At 38.1% G+C, this 23599-nt stretch overlaps 1 protein-coding gene across 1 annotated transcript; it reads right to left on the bottom strand.

Moving 5' to 3' along the window:
- RWDD1 (RWD domain containing 1) lies at positions 1-23239 on the bottom strand. The gene is made up of 7 exons (XM_045798531.2): positions 23015-23239; positions 15329-15394; positions 9386-9516; positions 5011-5154; positions 4788-4920; positions 4190-4252; positions 1-1840 (listed from the first exon to the last, which is right to left on the bottom strand). The coding sequence occupies exons 1-7, from the start codon at positions 23085-23087 to the stop codon at positions 1719-1721; spliced, it is 732 nt and encodes a 243-aa protein (XP_045654487.1). The 5' UTR covers positions 23088-23239; the 3' UTR covers positions 1-1718.
- Positions 23240-23599: the final 360 nt, after the last annotated feature.

Raw genomic sequence — 23599 nt, 5'->3', positions numbered from 1 at the left:
TACTTGTACTTGTTTTTAATCTTATAATATTTTATACAATTTAGCATAAGTAGAGAAACAAAAGCAAAAATGATCCCAAATCCAAGAGCAAAACTGATAATCTGAGATGGCCAATTATTGCTTCAAATATCACCAGCCATGCTTCTGCACATCCTGGGATTATGTGTGCTCCAGTTTGAGAAGCAGAGTCTTCAGTTAACTCCCAGAAAACAAAAGAAATATTAACATTAATATTTACTCTGGATGAAAATACTTGGGAGTAGCACTAGAACAAACTCTTTGTCTTCATTTCCATACCATTAGGTTCTGCCTACATTCTGAAATGACAAAGGCAGAATCCACTCCAATACCTAGAGAAAATGTATAAAACGTCAACTTTAAAACAAAATCATGTGTGAGGAGGAGGTGGAATCATTCTTGACACTTTAAGGTCAAATCTTCATCGGCTCAGCACTACACTGTTCATCACTGCTTGTCCTACCCTTAATGAAACTGCTCTTGAGTTCTTAATGCATCTGGTGATCAGCTTCAGAAAGGACCTCTCCTTAGAAAAAGTTAATTCTCACACAAAAGAAACTTTTAGACGTGTCTCTGCAGAGAAATGCTGAGCACTACTGGTATTCCCTTTTATTGGTCAGAACCAAAGCTACTGAAAAAGTATTACATTCCTCAATGATAGTTTTGTCTTAAATGGTTTGATTTTAGCCAGAGGTCTAACCCCCAAATAAGCATGGGATTGACACTGCTTGTGCTCGTGGATATGTGGTGTGTGTATTTTTGAAAGGAGGCAGTGATTTGCAATAGTACAAGTAATTTCCTATTAGGATTAAGATTCAATTCTCTAAAACTGCAGTGACTGGATTTGCATGAAGCCTGGCTCTCCTACAAGTCAACCATTCCAAATTATTACGGAAAAGGTCTCATATGTGCAGTAATGTGGATACGTGTTCTCCTGCAGACAGCGTGCAACCTCAAGAATTCAGATCTTTTCAGACTGGTTAAATTAGAAGAGTAAGAGGACATCACAAGTATATATATATTTCACAACTACAGAATAAGGAGTATGCAACGGAATAACATATGTCAACTGGCATGAGATTTCACTGTTTTAAAATTCAGATTAAGGTCAGTGTTTAATAACCTAAACTGAGAAAGGCCTAGGAGTGCACACCTTCTAATAACTGCACAGAGGATGCTGATTCAAATACAACCGTAAGACTAAAGTCCGCTTTAATCCTGAATATAATTTAGGTTTCTGGTTTTGTAAAGACTTAAATTTATCATGCCCAAAGGCTAGAATTCAGAAGGTTTACTATTCTCTTCACCTCTGTCTTCTAATATTTTATATTCATGGTAGCACACAGAAGCAAAAAGCCATCACTGTCTCCAGCACAGGAATTCCAAGTTATTACAATTCCTTGTATAGGAACCCCCACCTGTGCACAGCTGCATTCTATCTCCAAGTCTTTGTGTTATAGGCTGGGTCTCTCTAACACTAAGTGACTTTCAATATATGACCTTATTCCTACCAATAAGAGGAACTGAACATTTTATATTTGAAACTTTAAGGTCAGTTTATTAAGTTCAATGATGAAAGCTATCAGAAGAATATTCTCCTGAAAATTATTTTTTCTTAGAAAAAAGAAAGAAAAATCAACACCTCGGCACAGCCACAGATGCTGTGGCAGTCACACCTCTCTGCAGATGGGGCCGGTCCATTAGTCAGTCAAATCACTCTCTGGGTCAGCAGGAGTATAGTCTGGATCATCCTCGTCATCCTCTAGCTCCAGGTCATCCATTTCCTGGAACAGAGATTCATCTACCTCCACGTTGTTTCCAGCTGCAAGAGACGAAAGATTTTACCTTCAGTCTCATACTCGGGAATAAAAGTCATAACTCAATGGCAACACCAAACACAACCCTCTAAAAGTGCAAGTGAGGTGCCAGGGATGAAATCCTGAACTACTATCATAGCAACAGTCACAGCAATAATGGTCTGTATTGGTCAGCAGAGACACACATTTTAAGAGCAACCTCATGCTTCCAGTTAAAAAAAAAAATCCAGTTATAAAAAAAGCTTTCCTGGAAGGAATTATTTATGATGTGGCATGCTGTAAGTTGAAGACGAAGGTATATCCTGGTTATACAAAGTTGATTATCACTGACCACGGGGCCCGAACCAGGAGTTTCTCTCTTCCAGTAGTGGCAGATACGGACATCATTAAAGCTCAACTATACTTGTTATTTAATTGACAGATATAACTTGTCTTCACTCTCACTTAGTTCCCCTTAGAACCAATGGTATGCCTTTCTCAAATTCTAAATATCTGAGCACTATAGGAATACCTCGGCCTTGCATTAAACACCTTTACTCTTCAGTGTGTCTGAAGTACATAAAAGTGGGATAGTACAGTCCTCTTAAATCACCAAAAATTGTTCATCTGCCTTTCCTGGCAGACTCCAGCCCACTGGCATTCAGTTCAATGAGAATGAGTCTTCCTTCTTGCCTATGAGCAGTTAAGTAATAAAACACACCTTTGCTAAGTCCAGGCCAAAGAATAACTCACTGTCTCTGGGAGAGGCAGGGAAGGCTTCCCGAAACAGATGACGTCTAAAATATCTTTACAATAAATTTTAATCCACCAAGAAGAAAAGGGGACAGGATGAAGCAACTGTAGGTAGTAGTATATACAAAGGCAGAAAGAAAAAATAAGACTGAGTACTTCTCACTGGAACACAAGATTCTTCAGGAAAAATATCTGGAGATAGCACAGATGAAGGCCAAACTGAAGGACGGTGTAGGTCAACCTTTTTCTCCAAGCAACACAGAACCATCAAAAGATTTTAAGGAGAGAAGTATCATGATTCAACATGAGTTTCAGGAACGCCACCTCAGGGGCGGTGACTGAGGGAACCAAAAAGAGGAAGAGACTGAAGCAGGCAGACAATGTGAGAAGCCAGCAGACACCCAGGGAAACAAATGATAAAACCTTCAAGTTAGGAGGAAAGAGTTGAAAATGTGTGGAAAAGACACTTCTGAAGCAGTATCAGCGGAGAGCTTGTGGTGAGTTACTGGATATGAAGAGGTACTTGATCCATCAGACAGGGAAAGGAGTCAAGGACAAGTGAAACTTCTAAAGTGCAAGAGAGAATGAGACACAGCTTTTGTTCCAGAGTTTCTCAATAAGATAGGAGAAAAACAAGCTAGTAAAGTGAGAGGACATGAGGACAACCTTGCTGGGTTTGTTTGTTTGTATGGGGTGTTTTTGTTTGTTTGGGACTAATAAATGTCTTGGAACAAGAATGCAGTAAGATATATGAAATACAGTGGTGAGTGTCCCTAAGGGCCCAGCTCAAGTTAAGAAGCATGATTTGGCAGTGAGGCCACATCAACATGGCTTCTTAACCTTTTTCAGGAGATAGTCCAGGAACAAAGTTGAAAGGCCAGATGCTACAGGATCCCCAACTGGCAAGATGAGCACGAAGGCGGCTAGTGAAGGGTCCTAACTCTAGGGTGCTAACAGAAGTGTGACTGATCATGGAGTTCAGTTTAAGAAACACACATGGGCCACAAGCTCCACAAGGGCAGGGAATCTGTCTATACTGCTCTCTGCTGCTGTATTGTCAGCAACCAGGACCACGCCTGGTTTATACTAGGGGTGCAATAAATATCTACAGATGGATGAATACTGGATGGAGAGAAGACTGAAAGAGGATAAAGCTAAGGATAAAAAGGAGAAGGAAAGCATAAGGAAGGAGATGTTCCGGACCATAAGACTAGTATGAAAAATAAGATTTTTGGTTAGGGGGCATGAAGAGTTCCAGATTTGAGGTCTTTATAAAGTTCCATGACCATGAAATAGTTTGCACAGATTTCTGATACTAGAAATTTGAGTGAACCAGGTCACCTGAGTTACAGGGGCCTGGTTTACTAATTATTAGAGACTAATGTGACCATAATTGTTTACTGCTACCTTTGATGTTGTTTAAGTTATCAGAAAACTTTAAAAATATATTGCTATAGTTTAGTGGATAAATTAATCAAACATTACAATTTATTCTTCAAAATGTATTTGTTTATAGCTTTGGGAGGAAAATTTCACATTAAGTTATCACTCTGATTTTCATGGGTTAACACACTATTAAAAACAGTGCATTATGTACCCGTGGAATCTTAGTATTATCTTACCATCTTCCAAAAACTGGATATCAGATGTGTCAAGATTATGATCTGTTTCAAAGAGCTGTTTCCCTAAAAGAAACAAATATGTTTAGTTCAAACGTATTTTTCCTATATGTTCCACTTTCCCACCTTTCCACAGTTTTCCTGCATCTTCCCTACAATCCTTTAAGAAGTACAATAATCCAAGAAAACAAGTCTGAAAACCTGTTTTTCAATAAATTTCAATTTCAATAAATTCATCAATTCATAGGTAGCTAAGATGCAGGTGATATGTATCTGCATTAAAATGGAACAAGCGAAAACCCAGTCTGCTTTAGAGTCCTAGAAAAACCAATGCACTTGACTCTACCACTTCTAACGCTTGTGATTCTGAATGTCATGGTGGCTGTATCTCAAGATCTAGCCATTGCGATATCTAAATCAGAGATAAGCCATAAAAATTAACGATAACTACGAATGAAGAAATGTCATCATGTAGCCAGAATGCTTTCTCTTTTTGTCCAAGATGCCCACGTACGTTATTTTTTTATAGAAATCTGTCCACACGACCCTCCTGCTGCGCAAGAATACAGAACAGCCTGGGCAGGGGGGAGGGGAGTCATACCACTTAATTTATTTTTTCCTGCTTGTTCTTCTTCTTTCATTCGTTTCTTTTTAATTTCCAAGAGTTCTGCATCAAACTTGGCCTTCCAACTTAAGAAATTCTCAATTGTAACAGGAGTGCCATGAAATAATTGCTTAGAAAATAAAAAAGACATGCGGTTAGATAAATGAGACACAAAACAGATGTAAAAAAGAATGAAAGAAAACCCAGCTTTACAATATACCTTTTCAGCTTCTTCTGCCTCTTTTTCTTTTTGTTTCTTTTCTTCTTCTCTTCTAGTTTTTATTTGATCTACTATTTCATTTAATTTTTCTTGCACAGCTGTCACTAAAGTAAAGATCATCACCATACCGAGGTTTTCTTCTGCCTATGGAGAAAGGTCGTGGTGAGGAACATACTTCTCAGAAAAACAAAAAAAACTAACCAATGAAAAAGTGTTTCATCATCATCACTAAATTCCATACATTTATAATACGATTACTAATTCAGTTACACCGTAAGTTCAGACACCTGGATAAATGATCATTTAAGAATTGAGCACATACATACATATATATGAATAACTATGTATTAAATTTAAAAAGACATGTAATTTGCTACATCCAACCTGAAACTGGTATCTATTTTACTAAATTTGGCTTAATAACCAGAATTCAGAAAAGCTTTTCCTACAGCAGCTAGTAACATTAATTTTCCACCATATTTTCATGATTTAGATTTTTAGAGCTGTGACAATGAACTGAACTTTGAGGCCAAAGTGATTTTCTAATATACAATGATACAGAATGTAGGTACTTCTGTGATTTATCTTTACTTACTTTTTTTTCTTCAATTTGAAATGGCTTAAAATCAAATATAAAAGCTCTCCAACTCATGAAAGGGATATACAGTTGACCCTTAAACAATATAGGTTTGAACTGCACAGGTCCACCTACATCCATTTTTTTTCAATAAATACAGAATAGTACTGTAAATGTATTTTCTCTTTCTTACGACTTTTTAATAACATCTTCTCTGCTTACTTTAAGAATACAGTATATAGTACATATACCATACAAAATATGCCGTGATCAACTGTTTACGTTATGTGTAAAGATTCCTGCCAATTAGTAGGAGTTTTAGGGTAGTCAAAAGTTACAGATTTTCGACTGTGTGGAAGGTCAGTGTCCCTCAGCCTCTGTGTTGTTCAAGGATCAACTGTAATTCAAAAGCTATTTGGAAGCTGGTAATTTGAAAGCAGATTAAAGTAAAACAAGGTGTCTTGCTTATCCATAGAAACAAGATACAGTTTGAAGGAAACAGACCAAAAAACCAAAAAAAAGTCCCAAATATACAAGCCAGAATCTCCATTCTAGAAGCAGAAGAGCTTTCTAACCACTCCTTTGACAGGGCTGGCCTCAGCGGCATTGGAGTACGTATTTCATCTCCTGGGCCCTCTGTGAATACAGAGAGCTGGCTTCAAGCTAACTCCTGTGATTCTCTTTTGGGGGCTTCTGTGTGGTGTCTCCATGCTAACCATTCTAAATCTGACTAAACAACCCTATCTCCTGAGTGCCAAACCCACACTAAAACTGCCCCGTGGACAGCAATAGCATGTCGCACAGGCACATCAACACTAAAATCACCATGTTCTCCATAGAACCTATTTCTATGTTCCCCAACTCAGAGAACCAAACCACCAACCACCCAGCGTAAACACTCACATCCCCTCATAAGCTCGATCACTGCGGCTAATCTGTTCTTAAATGTCATTTCAATCTGCCTACTGTTCTCTATCAACATTATGACCCTAACCCAGGACACCATCACCTTCAACTTCAAATATTACGAGAAACTCCTAACTGGTTTTCTTAAAACCTGTGGTCTTGTCACCCCTAACACCAACTTCTCTAGCTACTCAATACACACACATAACTGATCTAGTCAGTCTCTTGCTTAAAACTCTTCAACAGCTTCCCAAACCAACAAGCAGCAAGACCAGACTTTTAAAACAGTCAGAAGATCCTTTGGGAATTAACCTCTTTAGTTTTGTCATATAAGATCACTGACCTCAAATTCTAAGCTCAAGAAATTTAGTGTGACTAGAAGTCATGGAAGGAAATATTGATCTCTTCTCCCCTCTCGTTCCCATGACCCTTTATAAGCTTGTTCCTCTGCCCTGAAACTCTTCTCTTTATGGCCTGGCAAACTCATCCTCTTGAAAGCTTCTCCAGTGCCTCGAGTCTATGTCCATTCACAGCATTTTTCCACACAGAATAACAACTTCCGATTTGCTAGTCCACATTCCTCCCAAGAACATAAAATCTATGAAAGGAGGGATGGTGTCTGTCTTGGTCACTTAACTTAATGCTTGATACATTTCAAAAACAAATCCCAGTAGGATCTCTTTTTTAACAACTTAAGTATCCCAATAGAAAAGCAAAAAAAGAATCATTCATATGAAACTAGGCAGCGTTTTCCATAGTAGATTTCCATAGTAGATTTCCAAGAGATTTCCATATACTACTTTTTTAAAGAGTTTCAAATTATGATTATATACTATTTTCATGTTGTTATCATTTTTTGTCTTTCTAAATAAAAAAAAAAAAAAAAACTAATGTTAGCAGATCTGGGCAAACACCTCAACGGCTACAGTAAGATCATAACGTGGCACAATCATTTTGAAGGTCCATTTGGCAACGTGTATGAAATTAAGTATGCATAACCTTTAACCCAGTAATCTTACTTACAGAAAACACTGGGCTAGTATAATCATCAATAATATACTTTTCTTCATTTATTCAAAAAAATATCTGAGTGTCTACTATATATGCCAGGCACTAGGGATTCAATGAAGACTCTGCTCTAAGGATTTACAAATAGTGATATATAAGAATGTCCAAAGGGACACCTCAGTGGCTCAGTTGGTTGAGTGTCTGACTCTTGAATCTGGCTCAGGAGTGATCTCAGGGTTATGGGATCAGGCCCCGCGTTGGGCCTCACACTGGGTATGGAGCCTGCTTGGGATTCTCTCTCTCCCTCTGCCCCTGCCCCTCCCCCCCCCAAAAAAGAAGCATGTCCAAAGATTTACATATTAAATCAGGTAAAAATGACAAATAATTAGGATATGTGTAATTACACAGACATGCAGTGAAATTCTATGCAGTTATCAAAAATGATGATTCATATACATGTTTACTAAAATGGAAAGATACCCACATATATCGTTATGTGAAAAAAAAGATGTTATAAAACATTATATTTAGAATGATCTAACTTGGGGTAGAAGAGACGTACTATGAATATAAACATAAGAAAAAGTCTAGAACTATATCATACCAAAATGTTAATAGGCAGTTATACCTGGTTGGTGAGATTAAGAGTAATTTTAATTTTCTTCTTCATGAGTTTCTGTACTTTCTGAGCTTTTTATAATATGAATTTATTTTTTTGACATTGAAAATCAATACTACTTTGGAAGAAAAAGTACAAATATTCCCTCAATATATCTGATCTCGTGTAAGTATGAGAAAGAAATCAAAACTTTTCTGAAAGGAAGCAGCTTGAGTACAAATAAAATATAAAACACATAGAAAGTAATCACTCAGATCAAATAACTTACATTAATAAATGACTGACTGAATGTAGCATATCGCCCCAGGTTTTCTGCAATGTTTTAAAATGAAGCATTTTAAGTCAAATATTAGAATTCGTATAATTTCATACTGGGTAGCAGAATGAACAGGACCCAAGATAAGCATAAAATTCATGTTTGATCTATCTTCTTTCACTCTTCATTCTCTAATAGCTCCAGATATTTTTAAAATATCAGCATTTAGAGGACCAATAGTCCTTGAAATATACCAGTCACATTTAAGGTGTCAATTCTTCTTAGAACAAACAAGCAAAACTAGGACTTCTGTTTAAAACATGGTAAAGATTTTACTTGTCCTCCCTAATCCCTACTCTGAAGAACCGATGAAAACTCTCAACCCAAGCAAGACAGAGCTTTAAATTCTGGCTAAGCCCAGGCTATGGGTAGCCTGTCCTACCACAGAACTAGCCAAGAATTTTCTAATACCCATGTTTTTCTTCACAACCCCTGCTCTCAGAGAGATCATAAACTCTGGTTGCTGCTTGTAAACTTCAGGAGACAGAAAGGTAAGAAAAAAACAAAACAATCACCAGTCTTCTTAACAGATTGCAGGCAACTAGCCTGAAACAGGACAGAGGGGTTGGGAGTTTTAATTTTTTTAAAAGTCAGACTTTTTAACTGCACATGAGGCTGGACATTCTGAGAACCAAATCAAAACTGTGTTTAAACTTAAAGTACTTACCGGACATTTTATTAACTAAAAGTCATGAGGCTGACTGAGTTTCAAGCAGGGATATAGGGATAACTTCTCTTACTCAAATTCTAAATGTACAATGAGAAACAAAAATAAAGATGCTTTGTGAATATCTATCTATTTATCTATCTATATATAGAGAGAGATATCATGAATTCTCCTCATTCAGTGTACTGGTTATATATATTTACTAGCATTTTCCAACTCTTGAAATTAATGTATACTATTTAAGGCCAATAAAAAATATCACAACAAAACTTATTTCCTTACCTGTAATGCTAATAGTTTTAAAATGTCTGAGACATCATTATCTTCTAGATTTTCCTGGGAAAATATTTCATAAAGAGGGGCTTCATCTGGGTATTTTTCACTGTATGTAAACTTGAGGGTAGTCTGGACAGCTAAAATCATAAGAAAGGAGTTTGATATGAATATCTTAAAATGTAAAGTATAGAGAGGTAAACATTTTTTTTTAAATAATTAAAGTAATTAAATAATTACTGAGTCAGTAATTATTTACAATGTGTCAAATAAAAAAGTAGCACAACAGACTTTCCTGTGAAGAAAAACAAGGTTACTATAAGATCAGACAGATAATCACTAAGATAAATAACACATACCACAAAGATAAGTGAAAACAAACCATGGGAAGACTAAAAATCACCTCAAACACATGAAATACATTTATTACTTATGAGTATTTTACCATATTGCATGTCTGAGAAAGAGGATGGATAAAAGCCACTCTTTTTAAAACCCTCAAGATGAACAAAAGGCACAGAATATAACAAATAGAAAAAATACTACCTTAGGCTTATTTTCAGGCCTGTATCAGAGCCAGTTCCCAGGGAGAAAGATCTGGTATTGGCCCTGGAGTCTGTATTTCTATATGCACAATGCCAGCAGGGCACTGCTAAGGGGTTGCTAGATGACACGTTTTGAAATAGGGTTTAAGAGGTTGTCTGATAACCTTTTAACCTGACTCATTTATACACTCTCACTCACTCTTTTGGCCTGTATCAGTGTATATACCTGACACTTGTATAGGAATGAGATCCTTTCAGGCAAATCAATGCAAGGTATCTCTCTATAGACCAACCTGGTGAATTCTCGATTCCACCAGGCAATTTGCAACTAAGCAGCAGTGCTAAACATCTGCTGTTAAACCTTACTATTCACAAAAAATAAAAATAAATAAATAAATAAAACTTATTAATCACAATGATCCTTTGTCTAGACTTTGCCTTTTTTGTAAAAACTCACATTTTAATTATTAAAAACTCCTGATTATGATAATTTTTTTAAAGATTTTATTTATTTATTTGACAGAGAGACAGCCAGTGAGAGAGGGAACACAAGCAGGGGGAGTGGGAGAGGAAGAAGCAGGCTCCCAGTGGAGGAGCCTGATGTGGGGCTCGATCCCAGAACGCCGGGATCACGCCCTGAGCCAAAGGCAGACGCTTAATGACTGCGCCACCCAGGCGCCCCCTGATTTTGATAATTTTAACTCAAATCTAGATTCCTCCCCATAAAAGAAAGGAAAAAAAAAAAACCTTAAAATGTGCCAGTTTGATATATTTTAATTTTTGTGTATGATATCAAAAAGGAATTTTATGAGTCAATGGATATAAGACTGTTAACCCAAATAGATAAAATCATGAATAAAAGAGGAGAGACCACAACCAGCATCACAGAAATACAATTATAAGAGAATACTACGAAAAATTATATGCCAACAAATTGGGCAACCCAGAAGCAAATGAATAAATTCCTAGACATCTACAAACTACGAAACCTGAAAGAGGAAAAAATAGAAAATTTGAACAGACCCATAACCAGCAAAGAAATTAAATCAATAATCAAAAATCTCCCAACAAATAAAAGTTCACCAGGGGAATTCTACGAGACATTTAAAGAAGAGTTAATACTTATTCTCCTCAAACTGTTCCAAAAACAGAAATGGAAGGAAAACTTCCAAACTCATTCTATGAAGCCAGCACTACCTTGATTCCAAAACCAGACAAAGATCCCACTAAAAAGGAGAATTACAGGCCAGTACCTTTGACGAAGATGGATGCAAAAATTCTCAACAAAATACTAGAAAATCAAATCCAACAGTACATTAAAGGAATCATCCACCATGACCAAGTGGGATTTATTCCTGGACTACAAGAGTGGTTCAATATTCGTAAATCAATCAATCACATTAATAAAAGAAAGGACAAGAACCATATGATCCTCTCAATAGATGCAGAAAAAGTGACAAAATACAGCATCTATTTTTGATAAAAACCTTCAACAAAGTAGGGATAGAGGAAACATACCTCAACATCATAAAGGTCATATACGAAAAGACCCACAGCTAGTATCACCCTCAATGGGGAAAAACTGAGAGCCTTTCCCCTACAGTCAGGAACAAGACAAGGATGTCTATGCTCACCATTACTATTTAACACAGTACTTAGCCTCAGCAATCATACAACAGTAAGAAATAGAAGGAATCCAGGGGCGCCTGGGTGGCACAGCGGTTAAGCGTCTGTCTTTGGCTCAGGGCGTGATCTCGGCGTTCTGGGATCGAGCCCCACATCAGGCTCCTCCGCTATCAGCCTGCTTCTTCCTCTCCCTCTCCCCCTGCTTGTGTTCCCTCTCTCGCTGGCTGTCTCTGTCAAATAAATAAATAAAATCTTTAAAAAAAAAAAAGAAATAAAAGGAATCCAAATTGACAAGGAAGAAGTCAAACTTTCACTATTTGCAGACAACACGATACTCTATGTAGAAAATCTGAAAGACTCCACCAAAAAATTGCTAGAACTAATACATGAATTCAGCAAAGTTGCAGGATATAAAATCAACGTGCAGAAATCTGTTGCATTTCTATACACCAATAATGAAGCAGCAGAAAAAGAAATCAAGGAATCGATCCCATTTGCAATTGCACCAAAAAAACAATAAGATACCAAGGAATAAACCTAACTAAAGAGGCAAAAGATTTATACTCTGAAAACTATAGAACTCTTATAAAAGAAATTGCAAAGGGCACAAAGAAATGGAAAAATATTCCAGATTCACGGATTGGAAGAACAGAGTTTAAACATCTTTACTACCCAAAGCAATCTACACATTCAATACAATCCTATCAAAATACAACCAGCATTTTTCACAGAGATTGACCTAACAATCCTAAAATTTATATGGAACCACAAAAGACCCCGAATAGCCAAAGCAATCTTGAAAAAGAAAAACAAAACTGGAGGCATCACAATACTGGACTTCAAGCTGTATTACAAAGCTATAGTCATCAAGACAGTAAGGCACTGGCACAAAAACAGACACACTGATCAAAGGAACAGAACAGAAAACCCAGAAATGGACCCACAACTATATGGTTAACTAATCTGACAAAGCAGGAAAGAATATCCAATGGAAAAAAAGATAATCTCTTCAACAAATGGTGTTGGGAAAACTGGAGAGCCACATGCAGAAGAATGAAACTGGACCACTTATTATACCATACACAAAAATAAATGCAAAATGGATGAAAGACCTAATGTGAGACAGGAAACATCAAAATCCTAGAGGAAAACACAGGCAGCAACCTCTTTGACCTCAGCTGTAGCAACTTATTAGACACACTGCTGGGGGCAAGGGAAACAAAAGCAAAAATGAACTACTGGGACTTCATCAATACAAAAAGCTTCTGCATAATGAAGGAAACAATCACAAAACTAAAAGGCAGCCTATGGAATGGGAGAAGATATTTGCAAATGACATACCTGATAAAGGGTTAGTATCCAAAATATATAAAGAACTTATCAAACTTAACACCCAAAAAACAAATAATCCAGTTAAAAAATGGGCATTAGACATGAATAGACACTTTTCTAAAGACAACATACAGATGGCTAACAGACACATGAAAAGATGCTTAATATCACTCATCACCAAGGAAATTACACATCAAAACCGCAATGAGATACCACCTCACACCTGTCAGGATGGCTAAAATTAACAACATAAGAAACAACAGATGTTGGTGAGGATGCAGAGAAAGGGGAACACTCTTGCACTGCTGATAGGAATACAAACTGGCACAGCCATTCTGGAGAACAGTTTGGAGATTCCTCAAAAAGTTAAAAATAGGGGTGCCTACAAGCCTCAGTTGTTTGAGCATCCTCTTGGTTTGGGCTCAGGTCAAGATCTCATGGATTATGGGATAGAGTCCTACATCAGGCTCTGTGCTCAGTGCTCAGTGTGGAGCCTGCTTGGAATTCTTTCTCCTCTCTCTCTGCCCCTCTCCCCAACACACACACATGCACTCTCTTTTTCTCTCTCTCTAAAATAAATAAATAAATCTTAAAAAAAAAAAAAGAAAGAAAGAAATAGAACTACCCTATGATCCAGCAATTGCACTACTAGGCAGTATTCACCCAAAAGATACAAAAATACAGATTCGAAGGGGTACATGCACCCCGATGTTTATAGCAGCATTATCAACAATAGTGAAATTCTGGAAAGAGCCCAAATGTCCATCGAATGATGAATGGATAAAGATGTGGTATATATACACAATGGAATATTACTCAGCCATCAAAAAAATTGAAATCTTCCCATTCACAATGATGTGGATGGAGCTAGAGTATTACGCTAAGTGAAATAAGTCAGTCAGAGAAAGACAAATATATGAACTCACTCATATGTGGAACTTAAGAAAGAATACAGACGAACATATGAGAAGGGGGAAAAGAAAAAAAAGAAGAGGGAAACAAGCCATAAGAGACTCTTAACTATGGAGGAAGGTGGGGGGGGGGGCGGTTAGATGAATGATGGGTATTAAAGAAGGCACTTGTTATGATGAGTACTGGGTGTTGTATGTAAGTGATGAACCACGGAATTCTACTCCGAAAACCAATATTGCACTGTATGTTAACTAAGTAAAATTTAAATGAAAAAAAAAAAAAAAGACTGTTAAGCCAATAAGGATATACAGTGTCTTTTGGCACTTTCTTTCTTTTTTAATTAATATATTTCCAACTTTATTGCTAGAACAAGAATTTTTTTAATACATTCATTGATTTTACTATTTGATGTAATAGACATTCATTATAGAAAATTTAGAAATACATTAAGGGGAAAACAAAATCAGTAATAATCCCACCATCAGGAAAAGATCATCATTACCATTTTGGGATATTTAAAGTATCATAAAAGTATTTTTAAAGGATATTTTAAAGTATCTTCTGTACATTTATTTACATTTCAAACAAAGTATAAAAGGATACTCAGGTTGTATTTGAGACTCTATGTATAAAAACTACACACATATATATATATGTAAAGGATAAGTAAATGATTGTGTCCAACCTCTTTTTAATTCAGATTTTAGTAACTTCTCTGTGCTAATCTCATTTTCAGTTGTACAAGACAGATTTAGAGTTATCAAGTGATAAACCACTAAAATTTGCATAACTGACTACTCATAGCAAAATTTTAGTTGACTAGCTTAACGCTAAAAAAAAAAAAAAATCCTTGGGGTTAACACCAACTTACGTAACATTTTTATCAAATTCTAAAATTAACTGAACTGGACTAATGGTGGAAATGAACTTCAGATCCATCCCCAACACCTGCCACATTTAAATCAATCTATTTAATTTTAAATTATGGGTTTTATAGCTGTTTTATTTCCATCAGTATAGTTATCTTAGCTCTACAGTTGTATAATAGGGGCTTTTATCTTGTCTTATGTATAAATATATTTAAACAACAGTACAATATCCATTCTAAAGAGAGAGAGAAAAATCATAAAGACAGACATTTATCCAGCTTAATTTATAAATAACAGCAAATGTCCAACAAGCAATCTAAATGCCCAAAGAGCAAAAACAATCATGGAAAAATAACAGTTACACAATGGAATACTACATAGTCATGCATTCAAAGTCTCCATCTGCTATATTGTTGTTTCTTTTTCACTTTTTAAAACTAAGTTCATTGTGTCAGAATATATCTCATTGACTTCCTCTCTGTTTCTCTGTAAGTGATGTTTACATAGTAAATGCTAATTAGAGACACATAACATTCCTGCTAGATTCCTAACAGCACCTTACTGAGCACCTCCACATCTTCAATGCCCAACATAATGGCTGCAGAAGGAGTAACACTCCTGAGAGTGACTTAGGAAAACCACAAGTCTTTTTGATTGGACTTACTTACTTTCATCATTTTCTCCAGCCTCAGATGTCACAGTAATGGTGAAACTGGGTGGATTTTCTGATAATACTGTAAGAAAATACACACAGAGATTAAGTTATTAAGATGTTTCCTAAGGCAAATGCTTTTCTTATTAGCAAACTATCACTACCCAGTCCTGGAAACCGACGCCTAGTCTGTATTTCCATTTCCACAAATACAGACTGAACCAAACATACAAATGATAAGACACTCATCAGTTCTCTATTTAAATCTAGGGTTATCTTTAATTTGGAAAAAAACATACCTATAGTAGAAACACTCTTGGGAGTTTTATCAAATCAATTAAAATAATTAAGTAATTTACCTTTTAATTCAAAATTTCCATCTATATACAGAAAACTACATTCTAAAAAATTCCCAAACAGAATAACAAAAAAGGTTTGATGTTTCATCAGAAACTATCCACTGATGCTCAGTATTATCACTAATTTTTAAACTTATATATTCTAAGGTATACTTCAGAATCTCCATGACAAACAGTAAATATTAATTTGTGAGAGTTTGTATCTTCTAACTATTCCTAGAACCAAACTTTACTCTTTCACCAATTATTGAGTCTCTACCATATTTCATGGAATTATAAAATTAGCCATAAATCCAAACATCAAATCGCTTACAATTTGTTAAGCAAGTAAGACATGAAATCAACACTTCTATAAATTTATCAACATTTATATAAATATAAAAACCAACATTTATATAAATATAAAAATACCATATCTGATAGTATATATGTTTATATCTCTTCCCCCACTAGAATACTATAAAAATTATGAGAGCTCCTAGACCAGTGCCTGGCAGCATCTAGAAATTCAATAAATTCTGGCTAAATGGCAGAGCTAAAACAATGGAATGAAAGTAGAAAAACAAAAACAAATTAAACTTATATTCAGAACCATTAGAAGAGTAAACAAGAAAAATGCAGGCCACCTGTGATTGCTGCTGAGCCCCTGAGAAAAGCCTGTGCCTCACTCCAGCCCTGGGAAGCACTGGCCCCTGTTCAGGTTGGCAGCAGCTCAGCAACCTCTTTCTGAAATGAAAGGGCAAGGAGATCTCTGAAGAAGTCACCAAGGAAAATACTCAGCTTTTCCTACTCAAGAACTTCTGAAGCCTTCATAAATATTCATTATCAATAAAATTTTCAAGACATATACCTTCATTTTAATTGAAGTCTAAAAGTACTTGAAGCATGATGAACATCGATGATTACTATGAAAGTATTTGTCAAGAAGATAAGACTCACTGGACTCATATTTTAATAGGCGTCAGAGAGTACAGCCCACGCTAGAAAAAAAGTCCCTGAAAGGTAATTATAATAAAGCTTTTAAAATATGATTGACCCTTTTTTTGACAAATGTGTATAAAATATATTTGATGCATTTCATTTCTACTTCTTTTCATGACCAGCTTTAGCATTTACATGTCATAAAATGTAAACTAGCAACTACAGAAATAAGGGTTCAACTCAATGACATTCCAACTGATTACCACTTTTAAGACTCCATGAGGCCATAATTTAAGGGTCGCCTACACCTAATAACAACAGCAAACATTTATTGAGCACTACTTTGGGCCTGTGTTGTACTATGCATTTATACAAAGATCCTTTAATTCTTACACCAAGACCATGATTTTATACTGTTACCATATTACACCAAATTTAAGACACTATCAAGTATGAGATGCACTCTACTTTATGTACTAAGAAAGAAAAAAAAATCTGCCAATTAAACTTCAATATGTAATTGATTATAAGACAAATTCCTATTTCAGAGATGTTAAAACATAGAAACGTCTTAGAAACAATTAAATATGGTATTATCCCAATATCATAGATGTGGGAACTGAGATAAAAGAGTTCTTAAATAATTTGCCCAAGGTTATTCAGCTAGTGACTGTAAGAACTGAATAAACTATATTGAGTTTCATGTAAAAAGACAATGTTTTTTTCCAGCTGAGAAATTCCAGCAAAGTCATTTGAGCTACTGGTAAATAAAGATGGAGAAAAGAAATGTAGGCAACAGAAACACGGCAGCAAGGGCATAATCGTGGAAAAGTTCAAGGAATATAGAGGCAAGAAGAAATTATTCCGTTTGGTGGATGTATATGTGGGTGAAGAAAACTAGTTGAAAATACTGCTGAAAGTTTAGCTGCAGACAATGATAGTTTTTTTAGCAACAGCAGTATGGGCAGAATTTTATTTCTTAACATAGGAAGGTAAGTCTAGCAACAGAGCATAAATTCGGAAGGAAAGAAACAAGACTAGACGCAGGATGAAACTAGACAGCTATTAAAATCATCCCAACAAGGTTAATGAGGTTCTGAACTAGGTTAGCAGCCATGGGAATAGCAGGGAACAGGGACAACTCTACATTCCAAATTTGCAGGGAGAGGATGGTAGCGCCACTAACAAAAACAAAAAATACAAAAGAAAAATCCGAGATGATACATTTAAATGACACAAGGAACTTTCAGTTGGAGATACTGTGTATGCAATATGCAATCAGAAATGTGTAAATGGAGCTAAAGCTATTAGACTAAATGAGATCACCAGGGAAAAAAATAGAGAAATAGGGCCAACACCGGCTTTGTAAGGAATCCTAAATTTGGGAAACAAAAGTACAAGGAGAAAAAGTGCCAGAGAGAAAAAGAAAAGCAGCAGCCATGAGAGGTCAAAACAAACTCAAGAGAAGCCTATTTTATTTGTGAAGCCATCCCAACTATCGAGATCCAGGTCTGGTACGGCACTGTGTACAATGTGTACTATATGGGTCTGCATCGCTCTGTCAGGGGGAAATGGGAAATACACATTTCAGACAGTCCTGCTTCTGCACATGCTGGGTCCCTTCCCCCAGTCTCATTTACTTGTTAGCTCCTCCTCATCCCTCGGTGCTCCAAAACAGCCAAGACCCTCCCCTTTTCCTATGCTCCGGCAGCACCCTATACATTCCCCCATGAAAGAATCATCACACCATGTTGTAAATTACTTATCTGATGTCTTTTCCCAATAGAGTGAGATTCTAACAATGTATATAATAAATATTTGGTAAATTAGGACTTGGGATGCTAGCAAGAACATCACTGAATTGTCTGACCTTGGGAAACATACAGAATAGGGAGGCAAGACAGACAAGAAAGAAGTTGATAAACTCTTAATCCACGAGAAATCATGATGAGAGGCATGTTCAGCAAAAGAAGTGGAATGTAGAACGGTGGGGCTACAAAGTTTACGGACAGAAAGAAGACTTTCAGAGAGCAAAATTCTAAAGATGGCATTTACAAGGTGTGGCTATGCCTTCATGCAGTTGAAGGAAATGGAAATCAAAACTGTTCATTGATAGAGACAAGGAGTTATGAAGCTATATTATTAGAAGAATCAGCAACTAAGATGGTAAATTTCTAGTAAAGAATATCTTCTATTTAACAGTTATAAAGTATTTACATACTTTGTATTATTCCTCATTAAACACATATGGAAACTGAAGCTTGAAGAGGTTATATGAGTTGGCCAAAGACATAGAGCTTATATCCACTGAACTAAGCTGGCATTATAGAGAAAAAAATGTGAGCCAGGAACAACAACAACAAAAAAAAGGATACTGGAGAACACTACTTATATCCCCTACTATCTACTCACCCCATCTTCTAGTTACACCGCTTTTAACTGAGCATGTTAACCACCTAGAATAAAGACTACATTTCCCAGCCTCCCTTCCAGTTAGGTCTCACCAAATGACTAAGTTCCAGCTAATGAGACAGAAGCAAATAAGTCCCTTGACAGTTTCCAGGAAATTTACTTAAGAAACTGCTGTCTTTGGCTTCTTCCTCCCCCTCCCCCCATTCCTTTATCTACCCTACTGCCTGGAAAGGAATGCTGCCATCTTTACCATGAGGTAGAGACTACATCTTAGGAATGACAAGGAACTAAGAAGCAGCCTGGGTACCTGACGAATTATTGGACTAGAGCTACACAACTATCTTTTCACGTGCAAAAGCAATAAACTTTTACCTTTTTTTATCTGATTTATTTAGAGAGAGTGTGTGAGCGGGGGGGATGGGGAGAATGGAGGGCAGAGGGAGAAAGAATTTCAAGCAGACTCAGAGCTTAGTGTGGAGCCCAACGTAGGGCTAGATCCCCCGACCCTGAGATCATGACCTGAGCCAAAATCAAGAGTCAGACGCTTAATCAATTGAGCCACCCCGGCGCTCCTAAACTTTTAGCTTTTTAAAACCATTGCTTTTGGGGTTTTCTGTCACAGCCAAACCTAATCCAAGGAAACGAAAGAAAGGAAAGGGAAAGAGGAAGGGGGAAAAGGGAAGGGGAAAGAGAAGGGGGAATGGGGAAGGGAAGGGGGAAGGGTAGGGGGAAGGGAAAGGGAAGAGGGAAGGGGAAAGGGGAAGGGGGAAAGGAAGGGGGAAGGGGAAGGAAGAGGAAAGGAAAGGAGAAAGGAAAGGAAAAGAAGAGAAAAGAAAAAAGAAAGAATATTCCAAAACTTGGAGGAGACTAACATAGGGGACGGGAAAGTTATTTAATTGGACTTGCAAAGATGAATGATTCATCAGCACTCTGATAAAGGAATAATTCCATTCCAATGCATTACTGTGAGTTGGGATAAAATTAGCCTTCACTGAAGATGCCAGATTTCCACCACTCTAAGTAGATCAAAATACTCTTGAGAAGAAGAATAAGGCTGTTGGGCATAGTAGAAGGAACCAGTGGATGAGCAAGAGAACTGTGAAGTAATAGAGGGGCAGATGATGGTAAACTGGACAGAATTAAGGACAGACATAATGGAGGTACTAGCTAAAAGGTACACTAAAGGGACACATGAATGACATCAAGGTTTTCACAAAGAACCAGACAACCCATATTAAAATAAGTCCCTACAGTTCATAGGGAGTGTCTTAGAAAAACTACTTTTAAAAGATGACTTCTGCCCCATCTCTAAGATGCAATTATAACTGTTCCATGCTCATGGATGCTGCTTAGAGGTGCTGACACAAGCAAAAACAGAATTATGTACCCCTCTTTGTAAGACCAAACAGAATTAAGGGAACCTGACTTTTGGTTAGCCCGAAGACCACCAATATGTTTCCACAAAACTCCCCATAGTCAGAGATATTGATACAGAAATGGAAATAACCAAATTCTACTACCTTAGCAAGGCCTTGTCAAGTGAAGCACTACTGAAGAAGAATGTGGTATCAGGAGAGTCCATTTATATTTTGGAAGACTAGTTGTTAGGAGGATTGGATCAATGTGCAATCAAGCTACAGAACAGGCAAAAAGAAGAAACTGTATTATGACTTGTTATAATTCATAGCAAATTCAACAGTGGACCAAAAGTTCTTTGCAGATAGTCAAGCAATCAATTCTGAGGTTAGGATAGGTCTATGTGGCTAGAACTATGGGCCAGCTGGATTGTGCCTCTTACAGCATCCACAGGGGGGTCATGATGTGCTTAACAAAGGCTTCTCTGTCAAGCACCAAGCTATCTTTTTTTTTTTTTAAGTATATCTACTTCCTTCATCAAGAGCATTGAGCATTTACCAAAACTAATATTAAATGTGATTCAAAATGAAATTAGAAAACTGCCAATTAGTGTTCCTTGGCAAACTGACACAAGCAAGCTCTCTTCTTAAAGCTGGTATGAAAAAAGGAAAGTATGAAATCATCAACACAAAAGAAGGCTGTAAAACAGTAAACCTTGCAAATCCTCATGATTTCAAAAGACCAAACATGGAAGGGTTTTATTCCAAATTCCTCTGCTTTTTCCCTGAGAGGTTTCATAAACAACACAATCATGAGTAAGGCAAAGTTCCTAAAGAACTAAAGTTTCTAAAGACATCTTATTTTAATTTATTTATTGCAAAGTGTATAGGAATGCTGGTAGGAATTAGAGACGGATGGGCTCAGCTGATACTGCAGAATACTTGAATGCATCAAAGATTCACAAATTGTCTTTTATTACCCTGGCTCAGAATCCTCAAGCACTTTTGCATTTGACAAGAATTTCACATACTGAACTATATCGGAGCTTAGTACGATTTGAAAGAACCATAAGACTGGTTTAGGATTAAAAATGTATCACTTTTTTAAATGCTTATATGTACGGTATTTAATGAGGGATACCTTATGTCCACAGAAAAGACTAGCACACCGTATGCTTTCTAACTCTACCTACACAGTGCCAATTACATTTCCAATGTACTAGAAATGACCAAACCTCATGATTAAGAATATATCCAACAACTGACCCTATATTTCTCTTTTATTTAGACATTGACATATAAGCAAGGATAGAGAAGGGAGCCAGACTCCATACACACTCACCCAGTTAATGACACTCTCAAACCCCTCTTCACTCATCCCCTTAACATCCTCACAGCACAGCTGTACTGCTGGTGAGAGAGAACATGAACAGGACTGGAGCTATACAGGGGTAGCTGAGAGACATCTGCCTGTTGGCAAAGCAGAACAAAATTTGCTACCATTGCAAGCAGTGGTCAAAAGGTGGAGCTCAGAAAACTAAGCTAAACAACGATGATAAGGAGAGGGACTGGAGTTGAACGTACCTTACATTCTGAATTCTGACAATCAGTGATGGACAACAAAGGAAGGGATAAGGGCTGTAAATCCCACAAACCTAGGTAGGTTCTACTCACTCATATTGGCTTTATTTGATCATTTCTCAAACACTGAGTGTAATTCCAGAAAAGCCATATTGATAGGGTTATCTTGAGGCACTTTCAAAATCACCTGAAGCATGGCTTAATACAGAAAAAATCTCTCCTTTTAAGACATACCGAATGAGCTTCTCAATAATATTTTACATTAGCCCAACCTATCAAGTAATCTTCTGCTCCCCTTCATCCCAGCTGGAGCTAGATCTCCACATGTTTGCAAAGTGAAGGAACAGAAAGGGAGTCCAGACCTAACTCTCAGAACCAGTTCCTCCGCTAACTTGCTGGCCAGACCCAAAGCAAGCCACTTACCTTTCCTGCGCCTCCATTACCTTGCTTCGAGCAAGACGCGTCCAGGCCGGATAATGTCTAATATCCCTCCCTAACAACATGTGAATCTGCAGTGGAACTGAAATTTGTGCCACATCATTCACTGGGCATTCGCAGAATATAAAGAAAAAGAAAAACGACAAATCCCAGGGACTCTCAAAACTGATTCTGGTAACTCTGAGAACAGCACTCTGAATCCCATAAACTTTAAAACACCAACGTATGAAAAACAGCTTCGACCCGAGTAAAGGTGAAAATCGACACCTCTGCAGCTCTAGAAAAACTACTCCCACTTGGAGTATCTGTTTTCGTGTTTTCTCATTAAACCTCGGGTCCCTGTAAGTTTCACAGAAACCAAAGTGCACCCAACTCAATTCCAGGCCTGACACTCTCCAGGGACCTCGCCAGCCTCTCCCGGACTTTCAGATTTCAGGGAATAAGCGGAGAACGGGAAAAGCTGTGGGGTTACTCCTATGTGCCTGAACACGTCGGGAGAAGGTGAAGAGGGAGTAGCGGGCGAGGTGGCCACGCGGCCTCGCTGTCCCCTTCTTCATCCTCGCCCGGGAGGCCGAGGGCTCCGGCCCATCCCACTCCACCCCCGGGCCGCTCCGGGCCCGCAGCCGCAGAAGTCACCTGTGAAGGAGTCGGGGTAGATGGACTCCAGAGCCTCCAGCTCGTTGCGCTGCTCCTCGCCGTAATCTGTCATCGCGGCCCTCACTGCTGCCCATGGACCGTCCAGCCACCCAGGCGGCGCGCTGCAGCTGGGACCGCGGCCGCGCCGGGAGAGCGGGCAGGGGCCGGACGGGCGCAGGCGCAGAGTCCCCGGCTGGGAGGCCCGGGGCCCAAAGCCAGGCCGGGCCTGCTGAGCAACAGCCCCGCAAGGGCCTGCGCCGGCTCTCTAGTTCCGCGTTCGACTCATTAGGCCTGGCCAGCGGAGCGCTGAGTAGCTGCCGGTCCCACCGCCTCTTGGGATTTGCTGAGAGGGTGAAGGCACCCGGTCTGGCATTCGCTACGGACACCTGGGGCCGGTTCCTGGGCTTTTCAGGGCCTGAGCCTGAGAAGCCACTCAGCGCGACATCCTCGCTCGATGGGTCTAGACTGAAAGCTGGCCTTGAGTACCAAGGCGGGAAGATGTCGCTGCGGGTGGGACGAGGTGCCTCCGGGCGGGACGAGGTGCCTCCGGGCAGGACGCGGGGAGCGTCCGCGAACTTCGTCGCT

Source organism: Ursus americanus, chromosome 11, assembly GCF_024610735.1.
Source record: "Ursus americanus isolate L20-20 chromosome 11, mUrsAme1.1.p, whole genome shotgun sequence".
Taxonomy (NCBI): domain Eukaryota; kingdom Metazoa; phylum Chordata; class Mammalia; order Carnivora; family Ursidae; genus Ursus; species Ursus americanus.
Note: the sequence above shows the minus strand (reverse complement) of the source record. Positions and strands in the feature narration are given on the sequence as shown.